At 48.9% G+C, this 17,002-nt stretch overlaps 1 protein-coding gene across 4 annotated transcripts in view; it reads right to left on the bottom strand.

Annotated features, from left to right (window-relative positions):
- The window catches only part of Fas2 (neural cell adhesion molecule fasciclin 2), a 101,287-nt gene that overhangs the window by 5,305 nt on the left and 78,980 nt on the right, over positions 1 to 17,002 (bottom strand). For 2 of the 4 annotated variants that reach the window (XM_025307258.1, XM_019841239.2), the window contains 6 exons: positions 16,350 to 16,615; positions 14,964 to 16,020; positions 13,863 to 14,327; positions 1,575 to 1,706; positions 1,121 to 1,190; positions 432 to 557 (listed from right to left, as the gene is read on the bottom strand). In XM_025307258.1, the coding sequence (XP_025163043.1) occupies positions 432 to 557; positions 1,121 to 1,190; positions 1,575 to 1,706; positions 13,863 to 14,327; positions 14,964 to 16,020; positions 16,350 to 16,615 (2,116 nt within the window). Of the gene's footprint in view, positions 1 to 431; positions 558 to 1,120; positions 1,191 to 1,574; positions 1,707 to 12,489; positions 12,826 to 13,862; positions 14,328 to 14,963; positions 16,021 to 16,349; positions 16,616 to 17,002 lie in introns of those variants that run through there. The other 2 variants (XM_025307259.1, XM_025307260.1) reach the window with 2 other exon arrangements.

Genomic DNA, 17,002 nt, shown 5'->3' with positions numbered 1-17,002 from the left:
AATGCATTCAACAAATCAGACGTGTTTTCTCTCATGCTCATCGAGTTTCCTTTGATGCGTATCGGGAGTTCCCTTACGGGATGCACTTCATCCCTGAACGCCATTGAGCGGCCTCGGTGGCTGGACACCACCGTCGCATCGGGAAATCAGGCGGGAGATAAAAAGAACAATGTGTGTCTGTGTGTGTGTGTGAGAAAGAGAAAAAGGGAGGGAGGGAGAGAGGGGGGGGGGAGAGAGAGAGAGAGAGAGAGAAAGAGAAGAAAAAAGAGGAAATGAAGGAGGAAACGAAGGAGGAGAGTGTCGAAAAAAGGAGGGGGAGGAAGAAAGAGAAACGGAAAGAATTGTCATGCAAAGTGGAAAGCCGTGTCGGAGCCCCTTCGTGAGGGGCCATGCTTCTTACTGATTCGCTTATACATCGTTTTCTCTCTTACATGGCGGTGTGTTTGACCAATCTAATGGTATTTTTTCCACTACCCGACTCGTGGTTGGCCGTGACTCCGGCGACATTGGCCATTTTTTGGTCGCAATAAGGCAATGGAAACCGCCAACCGTAAAGACTACCGGTAAAGAAAAAAAAAGAGAAAAATACGAGAGGGGTCAACAAGGTGGTATCGTTTGCCTAGCGGCGGGCTATTCTCTAACACGTGACAATCGCGGCCATCATTGCGACTCCAGAGAGAGATCCTTAAGTCTCTTTCGCGAGAACGCGAGTCGAGCGGTATTAATTCTCGCAACGTTCCGACATGCGGAACCGCACCAAGTAGCGCGAGAAACGCTAAATGAAACCGGACTGTAAATGGAACTGTATTATCAGCGAACTCTCTTTCCCCCGACGCTCTGAGAGAGGGTGTATTCATAAGAAAGAAACGTCTCGCGCGAGTGTGTAAAGTCTGATGGCATGATAAAGTAGCGCTAGACTTGCCAAAGCACAATGTAGAGTACAGTACATATGTAATATGTATATGAACGAGATGCGGTAGACTATAGAGTATATCAAAAGAGTATCTCGTAATACATATATACGTGTTCGCGTGAGTGAATGTACGTGTGTATGTGTGTGCGTGTGTATGTGTGTAAAACACCATCACCGCGAATCTCGTGTAATTCACGAGTGACTCACCTGCCGAGCTTAGCGTCCTCCTCGTCGATTGGCTTCCGCCGAGATCGTTCGCACACGTAATATATGATCCCTGTGAAGAACATACCAAAGAAAAGAATATTATACACGTCGTGTCAAAAATGTTATTCCCGACTAGTGTCGAAATTGTACGCGACGTTTAAAACGTATATATTGAACGTCAGATTTAATATATTTCATATTCAAAAGTATACACATTTTTTCCACCTCCAAATATAGGGAGCAATAACTGCGATATAATGAAAATGTTCATAACCGAGAACGCGCGCGATCTCGACTGGCAAAGCTCGATCTTAATTGAACGAAGCAAGGCGGACACGCAACGGTAACGTGAATCGCGCGTTTCGCTATTTTACGCGACGCGATGCGACGCAAGGAGAAATGTCAATAATCTGTTCACGCATCGATTCAGCGCGGTGATTTAACGCCGGCTCACCTGTCTTGTGTGCGCAGCAGCAGATGACGTCGATGATAATAATGATGACAAATAGTATCGCGATGACAATGCCGATTATGACTGCGCTCGATATCAGCGGGCCCTCATGGTGCATCACGCCGGAGTCCGTACCTTGAAAGATGATCAGAGAGTATCGTTCTTTAATCTCGCACAGAATGCACGTTTGTATATGTATGTCGCAGTCCGTTAGTGCAAAAGCAATACCGAACGATGTTTGGTGATGGTTAACAGTTTTGTTACTCGTAGCCGAGAGAGAGTACACCTCGGTGAATCGCGTCGTGGAAGCGGTTGCAGGAGAGTGAGATAATACGACATGCTTTGTGAAAACGTACTGGTACGTTTCTGCGAGATAACGTTGAGAAACAGAGACAACTTTGCGCTGTGCATAAAGGAGACTGTGAAGTCCACCGAACTTGAGACACACCGAGAGATCGTCGGTCAATTCTCGGTGTGATGGTCGAGTGGCTTCTGCTTTCTTTCTTTTTTTGCTCGTTTTTTTTTGCACGACGTTGTCCTCGGAAAAATCTGTGCAGAGCCTCATCGGCGGCTGAAACGTCAGTCGGTCAATTTCGGGGCAAGTTCGATCAATGCGACACAATGTACTCGTCAAAATGACGATATGATTGCATTGAAACTCAACACGACTCGAGTAACGTGAAACGCGATAGCTGAAATTATGTCGCGTCGATGTGATAATCGCTTCTCTCGCGCGTCATCATTCGCGACGTCGCATCACCAAACACGTTCCACGAACAATGATATTTTAGTCTCCTGAAAAAGAAACAAGATCTCGGCGGGGTTGTGTGAGGGTATGCGGCAAAATCCGTCTTTATCAAAGGATGAAACCAAAAACCAGAAGGCAACAACGGCAAGACATACAAGTGGTGATTGTCGGTTAAGGGAGACACAGAGCGTATAGTGTGTACAATTAACGTTGGGCTACGTGTGTACGTGCGTGTATGTGTGCACGTATGTGTGTGTGTGTGTGTGTGTGTGTGTGTGTGTGTGTGTGTGTGCGCGTGTGTGTGTGTGCGCGCGCGTGTGCGTGTGTGCGCGCGCGCGCGCGTATGTATGTGCTGCGTGTATGCGCGCATGTGTACGTGTATGTATGTGTGTTAATGGTTAACGTCGGTTAATGGATCGCGATAATTAGCGCACTGCATAGCTTAGAAGCGATAGAACTCTCGTCTCGTAAAACGCAACACGAGCCGTGCTAAAAAGCTCAAGGATGGAACGAGGGAGGGGAGAAAAAGCTCATTCACTACCTCCCACACGCGATGTTAGTCTCTACGCGTCACTAGTCTAAAAGTGCTACCTCCACACAAAAAGCACCTTCGCTGTGTGAGTGCCTCGCATTTAGTTCTATTTCACTTACTCGCTGTCTCGCTCGCAACTCTCGCTCTTTTCCTCTCTCTCTCTCTCTCTCTCTCTCTCTCTCTCTCTCTCTCTCTCTCTCTTTTTCTCTCTCTTTCAGCTTTCCATTCGCATTCTCTCTCTCTCTCTCTCTCTCTCCCCCTCTCTCCTCTTCTCTCAGTCTCACTTGGCAATTCTCAATAGAGCTTTCAACTACGTTAATTAGCGGCAATTTGCATTTGCTTGTACTTTGGAGGATATTTACCGTTTTCGGCGGCGCGCGTCGCTTCTCGTGGTTATTTATTGTAAGTTACAAAGTAAAGAGGCGGTTCTGTGTATGTGTGCATATGTGTGAGACAAGCGAAAAAATAAACAAGATCGCCGAAAAAGAAACCATCTCAAATTGCAGACGCGCGGCGGAAGGGGCTCTCTTCGGCCGAAGATTCCCGACTGAAACGATTACCTCGCAGACCCGTTTTCCGTAAATAAGATGCGTTCTCGTCGTTCCGTTTCGAAGTTCGAGAGATCGACTACACCGGACTACACCGGAGAGACAATTTGAAGGTGGCTTCTCCGTTGGCTTCTCGGACTCTCGTCCATCGTATTCGTTTTTTTTTCTCCTTGGACACTCACATATATTTTTACGTCATTCCGTTATATTTACAATGTTGTGTGGATGTGCTTTGCACAGGAAAGAACGAGAGAACTATATTCGAATTATCCTCCTCATAAATACGAACATATTAGGCACTAGGCTAGTACATATCCTTAAACATATTTAAATGTTATCTCTATCTATCTATCTATCTATATATTTTTTTCTTTATATATATATATATATATATACGTTTTTTGTACATATATACGTGTTCATGTATATTGTATATAAGTGTATTCGTGTGTGTATAGGTGTGTGTATGAACATATACCCTTCGGAAGTTACGAGCGGAGTCGACGGTACCGTAATAAAAATGAAACAGAAAAAGAAGAGCACGAAAAAAAAAGGAAGAAAAATAGACAAGAGGAACGATGGGATCGCCACGCACAACCATCAAACGTCTCGTAAAACCGTCGGAGCGGCAAGGCGGATCGAACGGCTATGTTGAAATTCGATTTCGCATTCCGATTTATTTTCAGTCCGTAAGTCGCGACGTGCCCAAATACTGCCGAGTCGACGCGACGGCCCTTCGGTGTGCCGAGGCCGATGATTTATCCTGTATCCTCCGTAGCCTTTCCGCTAAATTTCGCGCACGGTAGCGGTACGGCCGCGGCGTGGCGGCGCGAGGTAACGGAATGACGGAAAGTTGCCGAACAGTAGCACCGCTTTAATTTCCAGCGATCTCGATCTTCATCGTTCATCGCAGCACGACAGCGCGATGACGATTCGCTGGAAATTAAAGTGCAACAATGTGGAAGACCGCTCTCTCTTTCTCTCTCTCTCTCAAACAACTTCAACATCCCCGTGACCCGATAAAATCGAGGTAGCAACGCACGTTCTTTCAGGGCCGCGGTTCGCGGAAACCGGCCGCGAGGAATCGCACGGGAAGCCTGTGTGTGTATCATCCATCGGAAATAGATCGCGAGAGAGTTTCGCGATCTTTAAGAGTCCATTTCCTTCTTTGCTTTTCGAGCCCCTCTCTCTCCCTCTCTTTCTCTCTTGTCGTTTCAGCCATCTTCCTCCTTCTCCCTTCCGCGGTTCATCCTCTCCAACGCGCGCGCGTTCCTCTCGAACGCGGCTATTTATAAGCACGACGGCGCCGTGGTCGTTTCGGGACGAGGGTTCCACGAACGGATTCGCATTCGCGAGGCGAGCCTATTCGTTCGTCGGCTTCTGTTTCCTCGTTTCTATCTCCGCGGAAGTCACGCGGGTGCTCGAGGATGGACTCGGTGCATCAGCCAGCGCAAACACGGAGCGCTCTTCTCTCTCATTCCTTCTCATTCTCCCTTCGCCCCTCCCTCTCTCGAGCGATCCATTTGTACACGCTCGGGGAGATTATCTCCGTAACGAGAAACACTCCAGCTGCTGCTGCTGCTGCTGCTGCTGCTGTTGCTGTGTTGCTGCGAAATTTCTTGCTCGAACTGGGCACGTCGAGATTGTGTGCGAAGAGATACTCGACGCGTATTATTTCGGCATCTCTCGAGGGACGCTGCGGGAAACGCGGGGATTGTTGCCGTGGCCCATTGAAAATGACAAGCGTGACGCGTAGTATTCGAGAAAATGGAGAAAAACGCACTTCAGCAAGTGGAATATTAAGTACATTGACATCGAGCGAGGAGGAGAATTTCTCCAGGTTTCCGCGTCTCCGACAGGACTCGCGACTGCTTCGTTGTCGCAGTCGCATTCTGATACAACGGATGACCGAAAACCGGACAATTACGGTCGACAATAAAGCGAGAATTCATCCCTGCCCAATGAGATCCGCGGCTTGAAATGAGGACGCGACGTGAAACAAAGTAATCGCGGCCGTCGTCGAATAATGGACGAGGCGCCAGCCCTCCTCCGCCCGCTTTCTCAACGATAAAATTTCTCAACGATAAAACCATTAATTACCGTTGGGGAGGGAGGGATCAGTAGGAATTTATCATCGGGTCCACGCAAACTGACTGATTCGTCGATTCATTCAACATTGACGATTCATTTGTCAGCGAGGTAGAATAATCCTCACGCTTTGTTTCCGGCGGAAAGAACGCAGCGTCAGGTCAACGCTCATTACGTTCATTAGCGTTCGCCCGAGAGCTGCCGTCGCTCGCACGCTCTCGCACGACAGTGTCGCAACGATGTCGCCTCGGCATGAATGCTAATGCCGATGCTCGGCGAGCGCGAAACTGCGGGAAAATGATATCGAAACCCGAGATGGCACTCGAGATTGGGCAAGAGCGAAGGCAAGCGAATCAATTTACCGACCTAATGCATCCCCACTTGAGCACGCGCGCGCGAGCACGGCAGGCTCCGAACTGCCTCGGACACGTTATTCCTTCTGCCGAGACAAATTCCGGATAATCGTATAACCGCTCGACAAAGCGACTCGATCGGAATAATCTCGCATTCCCCGCTAATTGATTTCCCCTCGGTTCGCGTCCTCGAGATGATGGCGCGCGCGCGCGCGCGCGCGCGTTTCGACGCTCCTCGAAGCATCCGGGACACACAGTCGGTCGGTCGAAAGCGAGCGACGACGGCTCGTGCGAACAATGAGTCCGTCGGCGAATCGAGCATTTGCACGCTCACCAGCGTTTATCCGGCGACCGGGCTGGCGGGGGTGCAATTCGCGCGCGAGGGATCGATCGTCTGAAACGGCGAGACAAAGCCGCCTTGATTTCCCGCCAGAGACAATCCCAGCCTGCAAGAATCGAGGATCGATTGATCCTGCCGGATTGCGCGCTGGGGAGAGAGGCTGGCCTCCAGCGCGCCCCTCTCTGGTTTGAGGCTCTCCGCAAACACGCTCTCGCCTTCGTCGCGGGAGGGGAGCACGAGCTGCACGCTCGCGTAATTAGTTGGCGCGAAATGCGTCACACGTCGGACAATCGCGCGTATAAAGAGCCGCTTGTCCTGCGAGAGAGACTGCGACTCGTGTGCTCGCGCGCGTTAAACGCGCCCTCGAAATTATTGTGTCCTTTCGGCGGAGGGAAGCCACGCGCTCACTCTCGTTGCGATTTTGCCGTTTGATTTGATTCCCCAGCTCTGATCTCTCCGAGTCTGGACAAACATTACGTACCCGATGCGAATTTACCGGCGACGAGTGCGCGTTAATTGCGCGCGGTGATGTCAATCCGCCGACGCGGAAGAATACAGATCGATCAGCCGCGTGTTACCATAAAGCGCATGCGATAAAGAGAAAAGGGACCGAAAGGCGACTATCTCTCTCTCTTTCTCTTTCTCTCTCTCTCTCTCTCTCTCTCTCTCTCTCTCTCTCTCTCTCTCTCTCTCTCTCTCTCTCTGTCTCTTTCTCTTGAAACAAGGCTTCCGCGCTTCTCCTCGGGGATTGACGGCGCAGTCTGTTTAGATCGCGGCGGAATTGCGCGATTCTGCTCGACAAAGTGAAATAACGGAAGACACAGTCTCCGCCGACGCGACGGTGTACTAAATCGATAGCCTGGTCTGTTCATCGCAATTCCGGCGCGGATCCTTTTATCGAGACAGAGTGCGAAAATTGGAGGGATTTCGTCCGGCCAGTCCCAGTTACAATCGTTCCCGCCGCTCGCCGCGGAGAAGAGTCGACCGGTGATTTCCGGCGGAAAAAGAGGAAAACTCGCCGAGGAGGAAGATTCACGAGGATAGGAAACCATTTCGGGACGGCCATCGTCTCGTTCGCTCTTTCTCTCTCTCTCTCTCTCTCTCTCTCTCTCTCTCTCCCTCCCTCTCTCTCTTTCTCGATCGTTTGCTCCTGTCTTCGCAGCCGCTGGCGCACCAAGATATTGTCTTATCGGTTTAAAACGTTCCGCTGGTCCCCGCAGTCGTCTTTCGACGTGCGCCGGCTTTAAGCGTCTCCTAAGAACGCCTTTATCTGCACTCGCGGGCGCCAGCCCCACGTTCCTCGGCATCGCGACGTTCGCGAAGTTATGCTGGACTTTATTGTCGCCGGAAGTAAGAGCGCGTTTGCGCGTAAAAGTCGTAGTCGTTGTCGGCCGGCTCTCGCCGAGGCTTTTACGACGGCTCGACGACGGCAAGTGGAAGCTAGAAGTCGGTATCCGTCCCGGGCTGTCTATTATGATACCTCAGGATCCCGTCGGACTATCACCGTGTAATTGTGAATCTTATCGTTATCGATAATGCTGCAACGCAGCGATACTTTCAGGCCGAAATTGTCTTGTCGGTTCAAGTGGGAAAGCGTAAATGGAAGAACGAGTTGATGTGTCGAATTCAACGGCTAGCATCTTGTTTCGAACAGTTGTAACTGAAACGAGCTTCCGTGTCAATTGATGCGCCTCCATCTGACGCATTTTCCGCTCTCCGTCGAGGCACAGGATGTTGTCGTTTGCTCCAGTTCTGGGCTATTGGAATGTATTCCGATGGGCAAGCGCGCTGCGCGAGTCCGACGAAATTTCGGCGCTCGCTCGCGAGATTTGCGACGTGTCGCGCCGATTTCGTTTCGACAGAAGTTCATCGACCGATTTCGACGGACGGAAGCCGAAAAACGTTTTCGCGATTAGCGCCGATCGGCTCACCTCGTGCGTTGTTTCGGGCACGTACACGGCCAGTCGCGCGCTTTTACCGTGTCAAACTGCAATTACGAATTTTTTGATGGATATGGAATCAATTTTTCATTATTGGCAATTTGACTACAGCGACTGTGCAATCTCCGTCATTAAATATCGATGCCGTTCCGACCGAAATAAAATTGCCGTCTGAAACAGAGCTCGCTTGGAATAATTAAGAAAGTAAAAACGCGCCGAAGCGTTACACACCCCCGAAATATCGATTCGTCCGGGCTCGGGCCACGATTGTCGGCACGGCGTTTTTAATTCGTGACGACTCTGCGAATAATCGTGAGACCCCCGCGCGCCCCTCTAATGCGCACCGTTCGATTCGTAATTACAGCTAAAAATTCCGTCGTCGCTGGAAAATCCAACGGACGGCGAGCGCGAGACGACGCTTCGTGCGCTGAACATTTCCGCGGAGCTCGTGGACGGGCGTTCTCCGCGTTCTCCGCGTTCTCCACCGGAACGGACGTCGTCGCGCGGAATGAGATCGCCGATGAGAAACTTGGCGCTGCCTCGTCGATCAGAAGAAAAATAAAAAAAAAAAAAAAAAGAAAAGAGGAGGAAACGAGAGAAGAAAACAACAAAGAGGGGTATAGTAATGATAACAAAGCGCATGCCATGCGTTGTAAATGACTAATATCTAAGAAACCCAGGCACTGCGAACGGACATGAAGAGAACGTAAAAGAGATCTAGGTCGAAGACCTCGTCACATCGATCGGCCGCGTCGGTGTTTCCGCGCGTCTGCGAGCGTGTGTACGTGTACGTACAGGCACTTGAGGTAAAAGACCGCCCGTTCCGGATACGACCAGGCCTTCGAGATCGAACCGCGCTCCTTCTGTAGTCACTTATCCAGGAATCGAAACCGTATTATTGCGCGCGGATTCAATTTTCGACGCTAAAGGTACGGCCAAGTGTACGGCATAATTCGCACTCGCAACCGTCCGCTGCTCCGTCAGGTATTGTCCGGCACGAGTGGCCGTGACGAAGCGAGGTATTTAGTTAACGTTAGGCCAACGCGCGGGAAATCCGGCGAGTTTCCGGCGACAAAATTAATAACCGGCACATCAGCCGCTCGGCTCTCGTGGCGGTTTAGCGCGCTGGTGATTAACGCGAATTTAAGGTATCCGGCGCGATTTCATTATTGGCAAAATCGTCACATTCCCCGATATGCATTTCGGAGAGCTTTTGATTGCGACGTTTTTTAATATACCCGATATACCCCTTAGAGTTTTTCAATTATTCCGCGCCCTGAGATGATTTCTCCCGGCGTCGAAAATTGAGCCCGTCGCGGCTAGACAATCGCTCTCGATTCCCGCAACTAGTCGCCCGAGATTAGTGATTAATCATGACAATGGTTACTAGCGACAATTATATGACGGCAGTGGCGGCGGCGGCGGCGGCGGCGGCGGCCGGTGGCGACGGCGGCGGCGGTGATGGTAGCGGCGGCTACTGTCGGTAGCGGCGGTTATATGGTTATACATGTAAGAACTACGGCGATAACGAATTTATAATTATATGTAAAAATTGTGTAATTGGAGGATTATAATCGTAATGATCGCAACACACAGATCATGCGCACACTAAACACGTATGTCCAAAACTAACCAAGCGAAACTAATGTGCGGCTGAATAAATTCTCACAAAAATAAAAGACCAAAAATTTGAAAAAAAAAAAAAAAACAGGAGGGAATTAAACAGATTCAAAGACAAGAGAGGAGAGAGAAATCATATATGCAATATCGCGCGAAATCAATTCAACTAAAAATAAAAACAGGAAAAAAAGAATAAAAAAATAAGAGAGAATTAAACTGCCTGTTGTTCTGTCGGTTGTTCGAGAGTTTGTCGTGCTCCCGTGCGTGCGGATTCTCTCTCGGAATTTGTCCCGTGATTTAATCCCGGAACCCAACTGCAGATAGGATAACTGTGGTATAATCATGTCCCAGAAGACAAACGTTTACAGTGAGATTGCTACTCTGTATCAATAATGTAACGAAATATTGTGAAAGAGGATAATACTGTTATCCGGTTCCTACATATATGAAACGTATTTATCGAATTACTCGTATAACAATTGAGAAGAATTCAAAGAAACAAAGATAAGGGAATTGTTTGCCGAATAAGAACTTTGCAAAAAAATGCTCGAATAGACGAATAGTAAAAATAAAAATGCGGCATTCAGTTTCAGCTCATCGGCATCGCGTATTTCGATTCCCGCGGAAAGTCCTGCAATGATATTTCACTTTTTTTTTTACAATGCAATGTAAAAATATAAAGACAGAAAGCTCGCGTCGCACGAGATACGACGATTTATTCGGCGTCGTATTCTAACGCGTGCAAATAAGAAGGAATCCCTGAAGTATAGAAAGACTTCGTTACTGTATTATCCTGGCGTTTCGTCATAGTCGCGCCTGCTTGTGGTGAATAGAGTCGGGTTCTAGGAGCAAGGATCCTGCGTGCGTGACGCGACTTCGCGAGGGGTTTGCAGGAGCTCGTGTGAAATTCCTCGGCTCGTGTTCGAGAGAGAGAGCACCGCACGAACGCGAGACACGTGCGTATGAGTGTCGACTCGTGTACGAAGAAGCTAAATGTCCCACGTTGCCTCTCGGGGCTTCGATAAAAACGGATTTTCTCTGTCGCAACAAGATTGGCAATAAGAATCGGCGAGTCATTAACGTTCATATGCGTGTGTAACATTGTTTATTTCTGTCTGATGATGACGATGGAGACTCGCGAGTACCGACCGGCGAGTTTCACCGGGCCGTCTCCTCTCTATCACTATATCCTTCTCTCTCTTGCTCACTATTCCGTTCGATCGTCCGTAAACGCGTTCATCGACGCTTTCTCTAGTAAAAATTAGAAAATTGTAAAAAATGGTGAAAAGAGCACCGTTCTAAAAGTACTTGCGAGACGCGGGTCAATCGGCGAACTCAGTAAACAGTACTCTAGCGCTCCGATCGTAAATATACTCAACGACAAGTACGATTATCACGTTCGCATTTGCGCGCGATTCAGGACTTCGCGATTCTAAACGAGTTCGTCTTTTCTCTCTCTCTCTCTTTCTCTCTCTCTCTCTCTCTCTCTCTCTCTCTCTCTCTCTCTCTCTCTCTCTCTCCATCTTTGTCTTTTTTATTTTTGTTTTTTCCATTTTGTTGTCCCTCGCTCTCTAAGAGCATCCGATACTTGGTCGCTGAACCTCGCGCGCGCACGAATAGTTGGCAATTTAGGGCAGTAGCACTCTTATAGTCTGTACGTTATGGTCTCACACGCTCGTGTTAAAACTTATATACGCTCCGAGAATACCGAAATACAGCGGCAACGCGCGCAATACGGCGTCGGTAGCGAGAACTAGACGTCTACTCGATCGGCAGATCGTTGCTTTACGACGCTCGTCGATCAACGTACATACAGGGAAGCACACATTTCGTTTCGTCTATCGTATACCGCTATCGTGTGTGTGTGTGTGTGTGTGTGTGTGTGTGTGTGTGTGTGTGTGTGTGTGTGTGTGTGTGTGTGTACTCTATACAAAAACTCGTAACCGCAAAGAGATTTATCGACGCATCGTCGTCGTGTGACTCGTCTACCTTTAACTTCGCTTGAAAAAAGACCGTTAGCTCCGGCTGGAAATCGTGAAACGATCGCAATGACAACGCGATCACAACGCGAGAGAAGCTACACGAAGGCAATTGGTGCGATACGTTATCGTGTTGGCCACGTCAAGTACTTTCTTTCCTTCTTCTTCTTCTTCTTCTCCTTCGTCTTCTTCCTTTTTGCTTTCTTGCACCACGCGATAGTGCGAGCGACGTGATCCTTGCGTGCTGCGGGTGCAGCACCCGCCTCTCACGCGAGGGTCACATCGAAAAGGTACAGCCTTATAAATTAACACACGACAGAAGAGTGAAAGAAAACGTACCAGTACGTTTACTAACAGTGAGCATTTAACAAACAATAAGTATAAATACACTTCGCTTCGCGATCTGTCGCACGCGCGCGCGCGCGCGCGCGCTCTCTCTCTCGTCCTTACACACAGGACCCACTTAAATGCTATCCTCCTCGTTTTACTGCGGAATGTACCGGTGAACGTGTCGATTAGCTCAGCTGTTCGTTTTGTTCGTTCGTTGTCGGTCGTTTACTACTAAATGGATACAAATGAACGACACAATGTGTTTGTGTATGTGTGTACGTATGTGAGTGTTGTGTGTGTGTGTGTGTGTGTGTGTGTGTGTGTGTAAATGTCCCGCGATAGAACCTTCGTCGTTGTGTCTCGTACGAATTCCGAAACGCACGCATTTCTTGGTCTCCGAGATTCGTCTAAGTAATTCGATTCAGATTCGAACGAAACACGCGAGTCGCAGCGAATCGCGAAAGAATGTGTGTTATATTAGTGGAGCGTGTCTCTTTCTTTTTTTTCTCTCTCTCTCTCTCTCTCTCTCTCTTTCTCTCTCATTTTCTCTCGTCCATCGTGGTGTCTCTCTTGTACTGTTGGCGAATTCGCCTCGCTTCCTATCGCGTGCGTTCACGACGGAGGGAAGATTAGCGCGAGGAGCAAATATCCCTGACGGCGACTCTAAATGGCTAGAGATAGGAGCAATACTGCTGTGGTAATGGCGGCCACGGCGATCTTGCAAGTATCACCAGCAGCAGATATTACTGTGTAGTCCACAGTGATGCCCGTAGATTCTGAATGATAAAAAGGCTCTGTGTAAAAAAAATCTTGCCCGATCGTAACGTCGGGTTTCGCGTCGCGTAAGACATTCTAACGCTCTACAAGCCCACCGAGACGGTCACCGGGGTAGCTTTAGCTTTAGTTGGTGTCTTGCGCAGGGTCAAGGGATCTGAGGGCTTCCTCCAATCCTGCCGTGCTGATTAACGCCAGAAAGGCGCCGGGGTTTCGTTACTTTTCCGAAAAATAACTTTCCGCATTTTTTTCTTTTGTTTTTGTTTCTGCGAGCGCGTGCGCGCGTATTAAGGCGAGAAGGTAAGAACCGTGGAAAAGTAGGAGAGGCTGCGCCCGAATGTTGATAATTTCGTCGACGTATCGTTCAATTTTCTGGAAAAAAATCTGAACCGTACGCAAAAGCAAAGATGCTGGACACAACTTGCACTTCTCGAGAAGCACGGATCGGTAAAATAGCAAACGATGGATTTTTTATACGACTTCTCGCGCGCTACGCTTCGCGCAATTTTGCGACCGAATATCGCCGATATCGGCCACATGTATCCGTGAAGCACACCGAATCAGTATAATCTCAAGAAAGTAAATAAAAAGATGGAAACATATACATAAAGCAAGCAAAGTAACACCACTCAGGCCCTTCTGATGTTAATAAGATCTCACGTCTCACAGTCGACCGAGAACCAATTGAAATTACCAAGGAAATCAACGAACCAAAGACACGGTTTAACAGATAGGCGAGGAAACGAAAGACCTCAAATAACCCTTTTCCCTCCTCCTCGAATGAACAAAAACAGGGACGAACTGACAAACGATTTGAAGATCGCGAAGAAAAAAAAAAAAAGATATATATCATTCGGTGCAGTAGCTTCGTGCACATATACATATATATATATATATGTATATATACATATATATCTCAAAAGGGATCAGATCTCGAGTAAAAATCATTGCGAAATGTAGGTACGTCATGACAGAATAATTACGTTGGGTCGAAGTAACATCGAAAGAATATATGGTTGCAGTTAGCGTGAGAACTCACCTCTAGCCGTCTTGAACCTGGCGAATGACGACTCGCTGAAGCCCATCACGTTGTGAGCCTGCAACTCGATTCTATAGATGGTGTCCGAGTTGAGGTCCCTCAGCCAGTGCCTGTTCCGGTCTTTGATTTCCGCCGTTCGGCAGGTTTCGTGCAACACCTCCCATTCGCCGACGACGCGTCTTATCTGGCAGTACTTCATCTGATACACGTCTATGGGCTCGCCGTTATCGGCCGGCGTGTTCCAGCCGACCTCGTACTGGTTATTGTACTGCGACACGTCGTATTCTTCGTTCGTCAACGGGACCAGGATCTTCGGCTGCTTCGGCACCGTCTTGCCGGGTGTAACCTCGTGATAATCGTTGCCCCAGTTACCCAGGCCGACGTCGTTCATTGCCGCGAACCGGAAGTCGTATGACGTCAGCGGCTTCAAGTTCTCGATCACGTACCGGCCAGGTGCAGAGTGAGCTGGTTGATAGCGGGATGATTCGATTAACGCGAGACGAAGAGTTTCGACTGGCTAGATGCTGAACGGCACGAAACGGTACGGAACTCTCTCGATTACTCGCATTTATTCGTTTTCTTTTTCTTTTTTTTTTTTTTTTTTCTTGAGAACAACGTACCAACGTAGTTCGCTACAGTCTACTTTCTTACGGCAGCGAATAAGCGTCGCGCCACGAATTTTCTCCCGGGCTCTTTATTTTTATTTTTTTCTAGTTCGTGCCGTTCTCATGAATAATCCCAAAGTCCCGTGTTCTCTTATCAACTGATCATCTACATATTCACGAATAAAAGGAAAAAGCTCGCAACAAGTGTCCTCGGGCGTATCTGGGTTAACTGACTCGCGTCGGATTAATTTGAATCAAGTAAGAAGATTAGCCGAAGTTAGTTACAACTCTCGAATACGCTTAAAGAAGTGAAATACGAAATTTCCTTCCCGTCCTTAGCCGGTTCTTGCCGGTTAGTCGAACGTTAAATTTCTCTTGTTTGCAATTCTTTCACTCGAAGCACTCCTTTGCATTCAATTTGGTATTCAAGAGCGCCTGCCACCTTCTCTCCTCTACTTTGAATTACTCAACAAGGAAGAGACTAGACTAAACTCACCGACGCTCCACGTCATGTTCCTCGCCTGCGTCCAGATCTCACGGTCGTCCTTGTACTGGACGGTGATGGCGGTCACGGGTAGATCCGGATGCTGCGGCGGCACCAGGGCGAAAGCTATCGTCGTCGCGCTGATCTCGGTCATCTTCACATCCAGCAGGTAGCCAGGCCTCTTCGCCTCCCTCAGCTCGATTATATGCTCGCGTGTGCCGTGGAGGTTCACGGCGATGCACTTGTAGTTGGTGTAGTATCTGGTGTTGGTCGGTGTGACCTGCAGAATGGAGATGGGTCCGTTGCCGATCTGCTTCATCATCGGAAGGCTTTTGATTTCCTGGTCGCCATATAGCGTCCAACGTATCGTCGCGTTCGGTATGCTCTCGGCGATGCAGGTGAGATTTACCGGCCGCTTGTCCCACGACCAAACCGTGACATTCGACATCGAACGGAAAGACGGTGGATATTCGACGGTGAGGTGGCCGTTCCTGTGGGCGTAGCCGCCGCGGTTCTTCGCCACACACTCGTACAGGCCGTCATCTGACGTGAGAGCGTTCATGATCGTCAAGTTGCCGACGGTCTCGCCGTTCACATCGTCTGCCTTGTTTATCACGATGATTCTGTCGTCGTTCGGCTGAGGTCCCATTACGTAATGCTTCTCGAGCGTGAGCTTCCTGAAGCTCACGTCGGGCGGCGGTCGGCCGAAGGCCTTGCACATTATGTTCACCGGTTTGTTCTCCACCACGGTCTCGTTCATGAACTCCATGATCTTTGGCTTGACGATCACGTTCACCAGGATGTTCATGGTGGCGATGCCGGCGGGATTCGTCGCCGTGCATTCGTATTCGCCCGCGTCCTCGCGCTTCACCTCGCTGATGCTGAGCACGCCATTGTACGGATCGACGCTGAAGCGGTCAACGTTGGACAGGTTCGTATGGGTGAGCGACTTGATCCAGCTCAGTATTGGCGGCGGTTTGCCGCTGGCCTTGCACAAAATGCTGCCAGGCTCTCCCTCGGTGATCTCGATCGGGCCCGAGATCTCCTCGATCGAGGGTCTCGTGTACACCTGCGGCAGCGAGCACACAGATGGAAAGATTGTTAGGGAAACTCGAGAAAGACACGGCTCGGGGAATTGCATCTGGGATTTTCAGTCAAGATCTCGAAAAGTTGACAACGAATCACGGAAATATAGCGATCAAACAAACGATAAGACACTTCATTAGTATAATAGAAAACCGGCAGTTGAAGCAGGATATTAATAATTGATAGCCACAATCATCCGAGTATTACCAAGGTTATTTTTTTGTCCCTGTTTTAATTTAGCGTTATTTTTCTTCTTCTTCTTCTTCTTCTTCTACAAGGTATTCTATGCAATCGTGACGTTAATAACAGTACCTCAACTTTGATCGGTCGCTCCCGCAATTCTCCCGTGGTCTGCACCGACGCTCGGCAAGTGTACACGCCGTCATCGGATTCCTGAACATTCCTGATTGTCAGGGCGAATTTTTCGATGATGTAACGATCGTTGGTCCTGATCAGCTCGCCGTTGTAGAGCCAGTCGACCACGGGTGCAGGCCTAGCGCGCACTTTACATCTAATGGGGAAGTCCTCTCCGAGGATAGGATGCTGATCCAGTGGTGCGTTCTCCCAAGTGATCGCGACTGTCAACGACAGATATTGAATGCTTGTTGAACATTGTTGTGATCGTTGTTGAAGTTCACCCCGATCTTTCACGATCTCCGACGTTCCGAATTGCCGGCGTTATTTAATTCGTCGATTCAAGATCAAATTAAGACGTCTACTGTTCGCGCGCGGTTTCTCTGCTCCTCGAGAAGCTGTCAGTTTAATCGCGCGTTGTGTTGTTTAGAAATTACGCGTGGTCTTGGATAAAGTTTTAATGAAACGATCGCGTACGAAAGAGACTCTAATGAGAAAGTTGCTCGCCGTGGCTCGAGATCTTTGGATGTCTTCCATCATTTCAGTGAGATTAATTGAACATCATACTTTAGCGGAGGGGGGGGGGGATAATGCTTCATCGTATACTGTAT

This window comes from Harpegnathos saltator, unplaced genomic scaffold (assembly GCF_003227715.2).
Source record: "Harpegnathos saltator strain DR-91 unplaced genomic scaffold, Hsal_v8.6 scaffold844, whole genome shotgun sequence".
Classification (NCBI taxonomy): domain Eukaryota; kingdom Metazoa; phylum Arthropoda; class Insecta; order Hymenoptera; family Formicidae; genus Harpegnathos; species Harpegnathos saltator.
The sequence above is the reverse complement of the archived record's forward strand: the minus strand, read 5'-3'. Positions and strand labels throughout refer to the sequence as shown.